We start from the raw sequence: 13,287 nt of genomic DNA on the forward strand, positions 1-13,287 counted from the left end.
TATTGACTTAAAGAGGTAGGTAGGTAGGCATTTTATATACTTTTTAAATTTCCTATTTCACAAAGTATTGAGTTTGAATAGGACACTATCTATAACTTGATGAATTCTATAATGAGTTACTTATTACCTTTTAAAACACAAAATGAATTTACTAAAATATTCTACACTAACGACTCAAATAATAAAATAAAAATAATAAAAACTACTTACTCAATATCAATTTCTATGGCTAAAACAGTGTGATGCGGTTTTCCTTCTTCATCCATCCATCTGCAAATATAACATGCCTATGATATTTCAAACAGCAAATTAAATAATATAGGCTATGCGAAATGAAAATTCAATTATAATATGTAAAAATAAAAATGTATCTAAATAAATCAATCAACCATGTTATCTAGTCTGAACCCCTTATAACCATAACCTTGTAACCATACATTAAAAAAAAGACGTGTGTCACTCGGGGACTCCCGCGGTAAAGCTATTGCATGCTATGCCTTCAAGCCACACCTCCGCGCCCGTCCCCGTGGGGAGCGTGAAGTTTTTCGTTACGGAATTTCTCGATTCGGTCCCCGCGCTCAAGGCCCGCGATAAAAGCTATGCAATAGCTTAAAAACACAATCAATATCCTGTATATTGTTTAAGTATAATTTACATTTAACTCGATGTATGTACAGTGCACACTACTCACATGTCAGCAAGTGCGGTGGACAGCGCAGAGGCGAGTGCACGTGGTCGCCGTAGCACCCCACCCCCCAACCCCCCCATCCCCACACCCCCAATCCCCGCAGCCCCCATTACCGCCCCCCGGGCACCCTGTGCAGCTCCGAGGGTAGAACGTGCCACGTGCCAGAAGCCACGACGGGCTGCACCCACGCCGTCTATGCGCTCGATGCGAACCCACCCTGTATATATACCCATATAAGTGTTAACATTTGTGTATAGGTATGTGACGTTTTTAAAGAAGAAAGAAAGATTATTTATTTGACTCCACAAAATTTCAATAAACACGATTAGCAAACAATACAATTAGAATAGGACAATACAATTCAAACAATAATAAATTTACAGTAACAGAACTAATAAGAGTGGAGAATTGGAATTAAAATGTGAGTCAAACAGGTGTTTCATAAATGGATGATATTTTTATTTTGCAATTGCTAATTGATGTAAAACGTTGCTATTAAAATTGTATGTATAAGAAATATGGCCTACTTGTTTTACAAATTATTTTTTACGTTTTCTCTCTGAACCATCCTCGTACTTCAAGGAATATTATAAAAAACGCAATCAGTCCAGTCGTTCTCGAATGTGTCAGGATTAGCCTACATTTACATGCAATATGTTACGAACTCACCAGCGAACGGTGGCCCAGCGTCCGGTGCACAGTTGGCGCAGTAACACTTGACCTCCCCCCAGGAAACCGCCCTCCTTAACTCCGGGTACGGCAACACCAGGAAGCTCCAGTACTTCAGCACGAGATGCAGGTGCTCACAGCCCTCACCCGATGCCTCCCACTCCGCTTCCAAACTACCCTCACTCTCTTGGTCGAGGAGAATACGATTCAAGTAATTCAAGTTTTCAACGGAAAGCGGCTCCGAGTCGTCACGACGCGTCGATTCGTCCAACGAAGACGACTGTTCTTCCGTCAAATCGGGCAGATTCCCAGTTTCTAACGTTAATGCATCCATTATCTCGTTATCTAGATCCAACTCGCTCGCTTCGGGGTATCTGTCGTTGTGCTGAATGTTTGTGTCGCAGAATCTGTCTTCGCTTCGTTGAGGGAAAGCACGGCGCATGTCGATAAGATCGTATTCGTTAGCTGTGAAGTTATGCGTGGAGTGGCTTTTTTGAACGCATCTGTATTCCCAGTCCCTGTTATCAACTGTGGGTAGAATGAGGCTCTGATGCATGACTCTTTGCCCTGTTTCCTTTCTGACCTCATTATCCGGTAGATCCAGGTCGAGGCTGGAACCAGGCTGTGGGGATTCGAAATCTTCAATCAAATTATTCTGGCTGTGTGCACGATTTCGTCGGAATCTCATTTCATTGTTGTCTTGCTCGAGCTCCAGTTCGGCTAACGTCTCTTCTCTTCTATTTTCGGCGATTATTGGCAAGTCGAGTGACGTTCCACTGGTGATCGAGTACGGATGCAGGAGAACGGACACCTGATAAACAAGTGCAAAAATATTAATAAAGTACAAGTAAAAAATAATAATATGATAACAAAAAAGAAAAAATAATGTATGAGTAAAAAATAATATGTTATATGACAAAATGTTGAGTGTTTATTTATTTATTATTGCATCATGTTACACAGTACAATCATAACATGGGCTTGAAAGACCATGGCAATCAATTATTATATTATAATCAATTAGTACACGAACCTGACACACTTTCCCATACAAGTCCACAAGCGGGTACACGTGGCTGTGCAGCCGGGACACAGAGCCGATGACGCCGAGCACACGCCCGTCCAGGTCTACCACCAGGTCGCTGTTGAAGCGGAAGTGCAGCGTGAGCACCGAGTGCTCGTTCACCTCCTCTAGCTCTAACGCCATTGGTGTTCGCAGCTGAAAAAAGAAGATTATAATTTAGCTAATAGGGTTTGGTCAAGAATATTATAATTTAGCTAATAGGCTTTGGTCAAGAATATTATAATTTAGCTAATAGGGTTTGGTAAAAAATATTATAATTTAGCTAATAGGTATGGCATGGTCATTTTAGAATTATTTTTCAAGGGGGGCAGGTGGGCCTGATTTAAGTGTTTATGGGTATAAACACTTGTAATACTGGTTGTGTTACAGATCATGCTTTGCAACTTTTAAGGGCTAATGAGGTATTTTCTTGAAAGCCGCAATGTGTAGTTGTAAAGTATCTTGTCAATAGAATTTTAAGAGGAAATTAAAGGTAGGTAAAGTAAGGATGTAGGTTTTATACTTGAACAGCACAAATATCAGGTCAACTAACAGGATTTTATAAATTTTGCACTTGTCAACTACCTATTTTTGCTACTCACTCTTTAATCAAATTATACACTTTAGTGTAAGCGACGCTTTTAAGCGATTTGTTCCAAATTGCATTAGGACCAATTCCACCCAGATACTCACATAAGTGCCATCGTAAATCAGTTCGCTATTGAGCACCCAGGCCGCTGGGTCGAGCCGCATGGCGCACGGCGGCACGCTTTCCGCCGGCAGTATCGCCACCGCACCGATCGCCACGCTGCCCACCCACTCGTCGTCCACTTTGTCCACGCGGAACTGTAACCGTGCAATGTAACACTTGACACTGGGCAATCTTGTAACACTTCACACTAGGCACTCTTAACAATTGGCACTTGAAATTCTTGTAACATACAGTAGCAATGACCGCCCCGTCACAGTTGCCATGCAAAATAGAAATTGCGCAGCGAGTTCGATACAAATAAACAATGCTGGAACATTTATCACATTTCGCAGTGTACTTATGTTTACTTTCTCATCATCATCGTTTAGTTACGTGTTCCTATTGCAGCAACAGGAACCGAGGATCACGCTATAATCCACCACGCTGACCAAGTTGGCAGATTTCTGAAGACGTCGCGAACTTTCGAATCTTCGACATGCCGGTTTCCTCATAATATTTGTTTACCTTTTTGAGTGTCAGTATAAAAGTTTTTTAATATTTTCTCAATATTTGAATAGTGCTAGTGTGTGTAGCTACTATTTTGATGTAAACTAAGTGCCTACTCTCTTATAATACTTGAGTACTCTTAAAACTATACACAGTGACACACTAAAAACTAGATAAATTTATCCATTACTCATTATGGTACGTGCAGATAGGTAAAAAACGATAGTTTATTCTATTTTACATATTTCTCCATACATATGAAACGTCTATTTATTATCCCGCGTCTATTTATTTATATTTATAACAGAAGCTAATTTTTAGTATGACAATATGTTGAGTTACCACAGAAATAAGTTACATCGAGGTTGAACCACTGGCAAACGAGGGTTCTGAACAATCTATTTCGCGCTAAACTAAAAAATCATAAGGGGTAAAGTTTTATATTTTTAAGTTAACTGTTAATCTTTTAAATTCATAATTCGAACTGTTTCTTTTGCTGAATTTACATATTACATAGGTATCTGGATATTATCTAACACATTCTACTCGTAAGCTGAGCGTGCCAATATATTGTTTATCGTCAATAAAGTTGTTAGTAGTTAACATTGTAACTTATATAAATATCAACTAGATACACAATCAACGTCAAAAAACGTCCACCCTTTTAGTTTTGTTGTGTTCAAAATATACTTGTTGAACATTTGTAAAATCTTCGTCCTATATATGGACCCTAATTTTGTCTTGGCGACCATCTTGGACTGGGAATGTGTCAAAGTATATTCAATAATTGTCGGTGATTAAGATTTTATGTAATGTTTTTTGGTATTATTTGTTAAAATAATGTGTGCGTTTATTGTTTTGGCGACACTAGTATTTCCTAGAAACTACGCAACTTGACCAATCTCCTTATATTTAGATATCTATGATTTGGAGTCATACCACCAGAAAGAGTAGCATAGGGCTCTTGTGAATATCTCGAAAACCGAGGTACTTTTACTGAACATAAAATACATTTATCTGAACCGCTACAACGTTCTCTAGTTTGATTTCATTCATCTCATGTAAAAGCCTAAATCGTATGTTTTTTTTTTCTATTGTGCTTTGTAAACTTTAATTCGGACCGATAAGTTTGAATTTATAAAAAAATGCTGTGGGTCCGTGATCGCATCTTTAAACAATGCTAAGAAAGTTGGTTTTGCATTTCTTTGACGTTTGTTTTGCTAGAACTTTGACAATCACACTCGGATTGTGTATCTAGTTAATGTTATACTTTTCACAAAATAAAAGGTCCGTTTTGACAATATTTTTTACCGATCGAAATGTACTGTCCTCAAACTATTAATAATGGGCTAGGGAAACCTAAAAAAGGAGGCCAAAATATTTTTTAAGACCGACTTACAATTTTTGCTCATCATTAGATGTAAATGATTGACAGATGTACACTTTGTCTCGATTTTATGAGATTGAGTGAAAGTAATCGTATCAAAAATATTAAATAAAAGAAAATCTTTCGCAACCTTTTATCATTTCAAAATAACTACAATGTCAATATTTAAGATTAATTATCTAAACAGAACTGTTATCAAATGCACTTTACAATAAATATTCGAATCGATCAAATACTCATACAAACTTGAATCGATTTATCGTGAGTATCGAATTGAATGGTTACATCACTAATCATGTCTCGAAGACAAATGTCAGGGTCTTTTATTTTGTGATAAGAACAATGATCGAATGTAAAATTTATACAAAATAAAACTATAATTCAACTCACGGTTTCGACTCACGGGGGTCGCCAGGGTGATGTCTCCGTAGATACATCATTGTTCCCACATAAAACAACGTGTGAGGCAAAAGTTGGAAGTGTCCGTCTGTCTGTCTGTATTTGTGTGTCACAAAAATGTTTATTAAGGCCTGTGTGAGTTGTTAAGGTTTTAGTTACTCAATGCCGTGACGTGTGAGTTATATGGATTTTGACAATCATTTGACTCATATTCTACAATGCCGTCGTTTTCATGCTTCAAAACTTGTATTCTAATCCTACTTCTTTGTGTAAACGATATGCTATAAGTGTACGTGTATACATATGTACTTATATTGTACCTATGTATGTTGTAGTATGTTGGAACAATGGTTTTGGGTTACACACAAGAACTCAACAATTGGTTTCCAACCAAATGTTAAATTCACATGAGATAAAAGTACATTCGCAGAATCGCCTCGCCAATTATACATTCGCATTGCTAATAATAATTCATTCGCATTGCTAATAATGACCGCCTCCTTGGTACAGTGGTTGACGCGTGAACGTAGAACCGAGGGTCCTGGGTTCGATTCCCGGTGGAGACGAAGAAGAAAAAAATGTCTCGGTCTGGTAGGACACAGAAGGCTGATCACCTACTTGTCCCTAAAGAAAATCGATCAGTGAAACATGTATGCATAATCCATCTGCCCCTTACCCCACTACGGGGATACGGGACTTCACTTTTATTGCTAATAATTCATTCGCAGTGCTAATTATTCATTCGCATTGCTAATTATTCATTCGCATTGCTAATTATTCATTCGCATCGCTAATTATTCATTCGCAGTGCTATTTATTCATTCGCAGTGCTTTGTATACATTCGCATTGCTTAGACATCATACGTTCGCACTGCTTTCATATTATATTTACAGTGGATCTTTCACTTTCCGCCGTCTGTGTGTCTGTATGTTTAGAACTTTAAAACGCAACGCAACAGATTTCGTGCGGTTTTTTTAATATGTATATAGAGTGGGTCAATAGGAAAGTTTAAGTATACAATTTACTAGGTTTTAGACAAAGCGGGCAAAGTCGGAGGGGATAAGCTCCACGGGCAACGCAAGCGGCCCGCACGATGCACTGTTCGAACAGTGCTGATTCTAAATGATATGATACATCTAACAAACCACGATAGGCCGATAGATCAAATAAACATGTATGCGTGTACTAGAGTACACACGTAAGAAGTGAAACTTCTTTATGACCTTAAAAATGTCACGAGTATGGCGTAACGCAAAAATGTCACGCGTACGGCGTAACGCAAAAATGTTACACTAAATTTTTGTCCAACCCCGATAAAGAAGTTATCACTTCAAAAATACGTTTATTGTAACGGGTAAATAAGAAAGAAAAGATACAGCGCTCAGCAATTCAATCTGAAAATTGCAACTTACTCTAAAGCTGTGTCCCCTTCTCAGGGGCTGGCTGACTATCGCGATCGCATCTTGATACCCCGAAGTGCGTACAGCTACCGTATCTATGGGAAAAAAAAACAATTAGCACGCTTATTCCATTTCAACTTTATACATAAATCCATCCTTATCCTTACTAATAACATAAACTCGAAAGTATGTTTGTTTGTTTGTCATTCCCTCGGAACGATTTCATGATATAATTTCAAAAACTGTTATTTAAGACTTGCGTTTTCTACATTAACATTCGTCACTGAAAACCAGTGCTACAGAAACATTCTCTGTAACTTTTGCTGACATGGGGACCTTTTTGGCATCATCATAATTTTAAATTTAAAACTTCTAATTTCATATTTGTATTACTTTTTGTTTTCTCTTTTACTGTATTTTTTTTTGATGCCAAATTAATTAATTTGAATTTGAAATGTCTGGAGATAGGAGGCTAGGCTTCTTTCTACCACGGGAAAATAAATTCCAACGGGTACACTTGACGCCAATCTCTATAGCTGCTCGGATATTAGCTGCCAGTCACAAGGTGCGCTGGTAAGTCAAGTAGCCTGCTCTTTTGCGTTCCCCTGACACGTGAATTTGCGATCCGCACGATATTAACAGCCGCTATAAAGTTTAGAGTCAAGTGTACTTGGGCAACATCTAGTACAGTTTCAAACTCAAACATTTATTTATTCAATTAGACTTCTTCGAGAAGCACTTTTGAAACGTCAATACATATTTTTAACATTTACCACCGATTCGGAAAGCAGTATCTATGGAGAAGAACCGGCAAGAAACTCCATAGTTGCTCTTTTAAATCATTTCAGTATTACAATTTAATTTTACAAAATATGTTACTGTATATTATCATAATATGCCAAAGAACTGTCCTGTGGTTTTTACGCGACAACCCTCCATGGGTTTTTATCTTCCATATATTCCTTAATGCTGTAATAGGCTCTCTGAACTAATACGTTTTTTACATAATTTTTAAATTTAGCACTACTAAACTCTTTAATACTATGAGGAATTCTGTTGTAAAAAAGTATACCTTGGCCCATAAATGAATTTTTAACTTTAGCTAACCGGTAAAATGGCATCTCATATCTCCTACTCTTGTGTGTAAGTCTGCGTTTTCGTGTACATATAAAATATTATTAAATATATACTGTGATGGTACAGTGAGGATACCAGTATTCTTAAAGAGATCTCTTAGTGAGTCCCTAGCACGTAAATTATATATAGAGAGAGTGTCTCACCGGAGCTGCAGAGTCGTATATTATTGCCGTGCACGTAGTGGAAGGTATACGGCAAGGGTGACCGCCGTCGCCTTTCAACCTGCAGCACGCTCGCCGCGGACACGCTGCCGTCCGTTTCGCTGGAGGTCTCACAAGCGCCCTCTACTTCCACCTCGGTGGTCGGCTTTATGTACAGCGACATGTCGTTCGGTACTGCCGATGTATACATTATTTGTAGCAACTGCCCACATTATTGGAATTTATTCATTTTTCACAATGTTAGTATAATATTGTGAAAAAGAAATGTTTTTTGAAGTGAAAACTTCTTTAGCGGCGTTGAGCACTTTTTCTGTAATGGGTATAAAATCTTAAACTCGCGTCAGGACACGTGACCTGATCGAAAAAGCGTAAGACGGATGGATGTCAAACATGCTCAACGTTAATAATCAAGTTTTCACTTCTGCCGGCACTCCCGGAGTGCAACCCGACTTTTTTTTTTTTTTGGAGTGGTTATGAAAATTATCTGTAGTGTAAGGAAAATTGTAGGAACAACGGTCTAATCTAGTTGAGAAATACAATTTAACATATTACAGTATTCATTTGATACTGCTTTGACTCTTCACATTCGATATGTTTTTTGATATGTGAAAGAATATGTTCCTCTCTTTTCTGTTTATGTTCAAACGACCGTTTGAAAGAATATTAACCAATTAATTAAGTACAATGTGATCTAAAAAAGTAAATTGAAATACACAACCACATAGACAACTATCTCAGTAAACTGTCAAAGAAGTTGATAAATAAAGAAATTAATATTTCGGGACAATTTTCACCCACGGCACGATCTGATCCCATACTAAGCTTTTCGCTTGTGTTATGGAAACCAGATGGCTGATAAACATACATATATAATTTTAAATAAGTACTTATATAGATAATTAACACCCAGACACGGAGCAAACATCTATGTTCATCACACAAATATTTGCCCCAGGTGGGAATCGAACCCACGACCTCTGGCTTGGAAGGCAGGCCCACTACCAACCAAGCCAATCGGTCAGTCATTAATTCATCATCATGATCACCATTATTAGGAGAATATATCTATTTTGAATATAATATATTCTTCAACTTACTTGTCTGTGGCAACACCACCACGTTGTCCCTCCTCACGGATTGTATCTTGTAGACGCAACCATACAGCTCCATGACTACGTAGACTTTCTATAAATAATAATTCAACTTCAGTTATTAGTACAAAATAGGAGGCGAGCCCCGCAATTCTGTCTGTCTGTCAGTCGGTCCACACTCACATCCAGAACCCGCTCGATAGACGTTGCGGCTCGCAGTTGCAGTAGAGCACGACGCACAACTCTGAAGTTTTCTTTCTTCATTTCTACTCAAACTCGGTCGTCACCGCAGTCGGGGCCGCAGCAACTCGAAGGACATACCGCGCGCCAGTCAAGCTCGCAGGACCCGCATTTTTCTTTCAGTCAGTAAATCAGCCAGCCAGTCAGCCGGTCAACCAGTCAATAAGTCAGTCAGTAAGCCAGTCAGCCAGTCAACCAGCCAGCTCGTCAACAAGTAAGCCTGCCAGCTAGCCAGTCAGTCAGTCATTACTTACTTCGGATCCCTCTCTCACGCAGTGACCATTGAGGCTCGCAGTTACAGTAGACCACGACGCGGCCATTTGAAGTCTTCTTTCTTCATCCATCACTCTTACTCGGTCACCGACGCCGTCGGGGCCGCAGCCACTCGAACAGCAAAGTACGGTGATGATTCGCGCAGGTCGAGTTCTGTGTCCTCTTCTTTCAGTCAGTAAGTCAGCCAGTCAACAAGTCAAGTCAACTAGTCAACCAGTCAGTCAGCTATCCAGTCAGCTATCCAGTCAACAAGTCAGTCAGTCAACAAGTTAGTCAGTCAGTCAGTCAGTCAGCACTTACATCGGGCACCCGCTCGAACGCTGTGTCCATCGGCTCGCAGTTGTAGTATACCACGACACGTCCGTCCGAGGTCTTCTTGAGGCCGACTCGGTCGCCGGGCCTCAGCCACTCGAAGGAGGGTGAAACCGCGCGCCACTCGTGCTCCCGGCTACCCGGCTTCGTGTACTTCATATACCTACCTAGTGTGCGACAATAAATAATATACCGTTTAATGTTTATGTAAACCATGAGCACACATGCAAACCATGAGCAACAGGAGCTGAGGAGCCTAACTCTTAAGAGGTCCTTAAAAAAGATTAATAAGAACAATTCAACATAAATTTAATAATAATCTAGAAAATAAATAAGAAATAAAACTATTATCTAATTTTTCGTTGTAAAAAAACAACTAATATTAAGAACACTTGAAATGTAAAACATATTTTATTAAGGAAATAAAAGCCTTTTTTATTTTATTATTATTTATAAACCATGAGCTCACCACAATCGTGCCACAGAATTAAAAATTCTTTGGTAAAATTCAAAGATACTAAAATCGTCGCCATACTCCATGACGTGACGGTATTGTCATGACGCTATCTTCATATTTTACTCTCAACGCACCGTAAGAAGTTGCACTTCAAAATTGTAACCAGTAATGGCAAGTCCTTAGTTTGTAAATACTTACCATCAACATAGGCCGTGTAATGTGGCAAATAGATGATCGACGGCGGCAAACACCTATTGACGTGCGCGTTCAGTATGTTGATATCCGTCACACCCATACGGAACCCGCCCGCGTACGAGTCTTGACAGTGTGTTATTTTTATCTGTGAAATTGTTCAATAAAATAAAATAGATAAATTTGTATAATAAAAAATGCATAAATAAGATATATTTTTATACTAGCGGTCCGCCCCGGCTTCGCCCGTGGTACATGTTTACGTTTTCTCTACATAAGAACCATCCTCGTACTTCAAGGACTACAATAAAAAAAGAATTATCGAAATCGGTTCAGCCGTTCTCGAGTTATGCGCTTACCAACACATTTTGCGATTCATTTTTATATATAAGATTTGGCTAAGAGAAAGGCGAAAGAGTAGGATAAAAAAATACTATAAAAGGTAAAAAAAGGCATCAGTTGTATAACACAGATATTTATTATTTCTTTTAGTATGGTCCACTTTCTTCGTAGTACAAAGTTTAATTAATAGATGGCGTTAACATAAACCAATGTTATTTTCACATAAAAACATATTTTATTTTAATTACAAATGGAAGGATTATAGACTGCAGGCCCATGTTGAAAAAGTTATGGGTCATTTGAGCCACCAGGTGACCTATCTAGAACGATATAAGAGCATAACATAATAAGATTCAGCACTATGCCATCACTTGTAAGCTGTCCAACTGAGTGCAGATGAGAATTCAAAAGTACTGGTAGAGATTTTTTCCCCTTGTCTCCATGATTTTTGTACGGCGTTGCGGAATAATGGATTAAAAGCAGTATTGAAATAGTATGACACAAATGCCGTACGATAATTCTTCCATTTACAATATCACAAAATTCTCCATAGATTTTAAGATATTTGATGCAATACCAATTATCCCCAGACTGTTGATGTGTATCTATACTAATATTATAAAGCTGAAGAGTTTGTTTGTTTGAACGCACTAATCTCGGGAACTACTGGTCCGATTTGAAAAATTCTTTCGGTGTTAGATAGCCCATTTATCGAGGAAGGTATATAATATATAGGCTATATTTCATCACGCTACGGGCAACAGGAGTGGAGCCACGGGGGTGAAACCGCGCGGAACAGCTAGTATATTATAATATGGGTTACCTCGAATATCTCCCCGACGACCAAATGATTAGCGCTAAAGACCAACGCGCCGGTGGGGTCCATAGTCAGCCGCCGCGCTATCGAGTACTCGTGCGAAACGCGTATATTGTCCCCGTAGTACTCAGAGAAACTCCTGTGTACAAAAACATTATCTTATAATATATATAAATCTCGTGTCACAATGATTGTCCTCAATGGACTCCTAAACCACTACCGATTATAATAAAATTCGCACACCATGTGCAGTTCGATCCAACTTGAGACATAGGATAGTTTAAACATGTAGGTACGGGCGAAGCCGGGGCGGACCGCTAGTTATAATATATATTTTTCATTTTAAAAATAAACTTCATTTTTCCTATACAAAGTTTTGCAAAATAAACTTATACACAATCAAGTTAGATTGTGTATGCAGATTAGATTATAATATAGTTTATTATAATCAAAATAAAATAATTAAACCTAATCATAATAGTTAATTGATTAAAAAAATACAATTATTTTTATTCTTTTCGTGTTATCTATAAAAAAAACGCTTAAATTGACATCGCTATTATATTACTGGCAATACATACCAGTATGGCGGCGGCGGTGTTGCCAGCATCCTTGGAAGGCCCATAAACGGATTATCAGCAAGTGGACAGCCGTTGTAGTTGAACGTTCTCTCTTCGTTTTGCAGGATTGTCACCTAAAACACATTCACAGTAACTTAGTTGCTGTTTTATATCTAAAACGAAAAAATATGATCATTGTTATCAGCTATATCTAACGGTGCATTTACATCAAACGAGCGAATGCTCATTATAACCCTAATATGTCAAATTATTTTAGAGTAAACACGCGTAGAGCATTTTCGTTTATCTTACTGCGTTCGGAAAGATTCTATGCAATGTTCTAATACTGAAAAAGACTGAATACGAGTTATCGTAAAGCTCTATGTTCGTTTCATGTAAATGCACTGTAATAAAAAAATGTATGCGTGTACTAGAGTAAAGACGTAAAAAGTGAAACTTCTTTATGACCTTAAAAATGTCACGAGTAAGGCGTAACGCAAAAATGTCACGCGTACGGCGTAACGCAAAAATGTCACGCATACGGCGTAACGTAAAAATGTCACGCGTACGGCGTAACGCAAAAATGTTACACTAAATTTTTGTCCAACCCCGATAAAGAAGTTTCACTTCAAATACTCTTTTTACCTGTGTACACTGTCCATATAGATCGACAACAGCGTAAATATTCAAATGCGGGACGAACCACGCCTTCCCCATGTCCATGCCGTCCAAATAGTAATGGAGGCTTCTGTCCGCGTGCCACATCATGCCTGGATAAGAATATATAAATATTGAACTTTGAAAAGATAATTTTATAAACAAGAAAAATGAAGAGATTTTTATGTGAATATAATTCAATTTCATGTAACATCTTTGTTTTTTTTTTAATGTATAACGTTA

The 13,287-nt window shown here is 38.3% G+C and overlaps 1 protein-coding gene across 1 annotated transcript in view; it reads right to left on the bottom strand.

The window, feature by feature from the left end:
- Neurl4 (neuralized E3 ubiquitin protein ligase 4) overlaps positions 1-13,287 on the bottom strand; it is a 37,661-nt gene that overhangs the window by 2,700 nt on the left and 21,674 nt on the right. The window contains exons 18-30 of the mRNA XM_090119920.1: positions 13,033-13,157; positions 12,409-12,521; positions 11,834-11,966; positions 10,675-10,816; positions 10,008-10,186; positions 9,201-9,288; positions 8,086-8,277; positions 6,818-6,900; positions 3,114-3,266; positions 2,391-2,576; positions 1,358-2,168; positions 692-905; positions 211-270 (exon numbers count right to left, since the gene is read on the bottom strand). Of these exons, the coding sequence (XP_089976046.1) occupies positions 211-270; positions 692-905; positions 1,358-2,168; positions 2,391-2,576; positions 3,114-3,266; positions 6,818-6,900; positions 8,086-8,277; positions 9,201-9,288; positions 10,008-10,186; positions 10,675-10,816; positions 11,834-11,966; positions 12,409-12,521; positions 13,033-13,157 (2,479 nt within the window). The remainder of the gene's footprint in view (positions 1-210; positions 271-691; positions 906-1,357; positions 2,169-2,390; positions 2,577-3,113; positions 3,267-6,817; positions 6,901-8,085; positions 8,278-9,200; positions 9,289-10,007; positions 10,187-10,674; positions 10,817-11,833; positions 11,967-12,408; positions 12,522-13,032; positions 13,158-13,287) is intronic.

Source organism: Colias eurytheme, chromosome 1 (assembly GCF_061535395.1).
Source record: "Colias eurytheme isolate Ceu_HAF_F1 chromosome 1, ilColEury1 Martin Lab GWU primary, whole genome shotgun sequence".
NCBI lineage: Eukaryota > Metazoa > Arthropoda > Insecta > Lepidoptera > Pieridae > Colias > Colias eurytheme.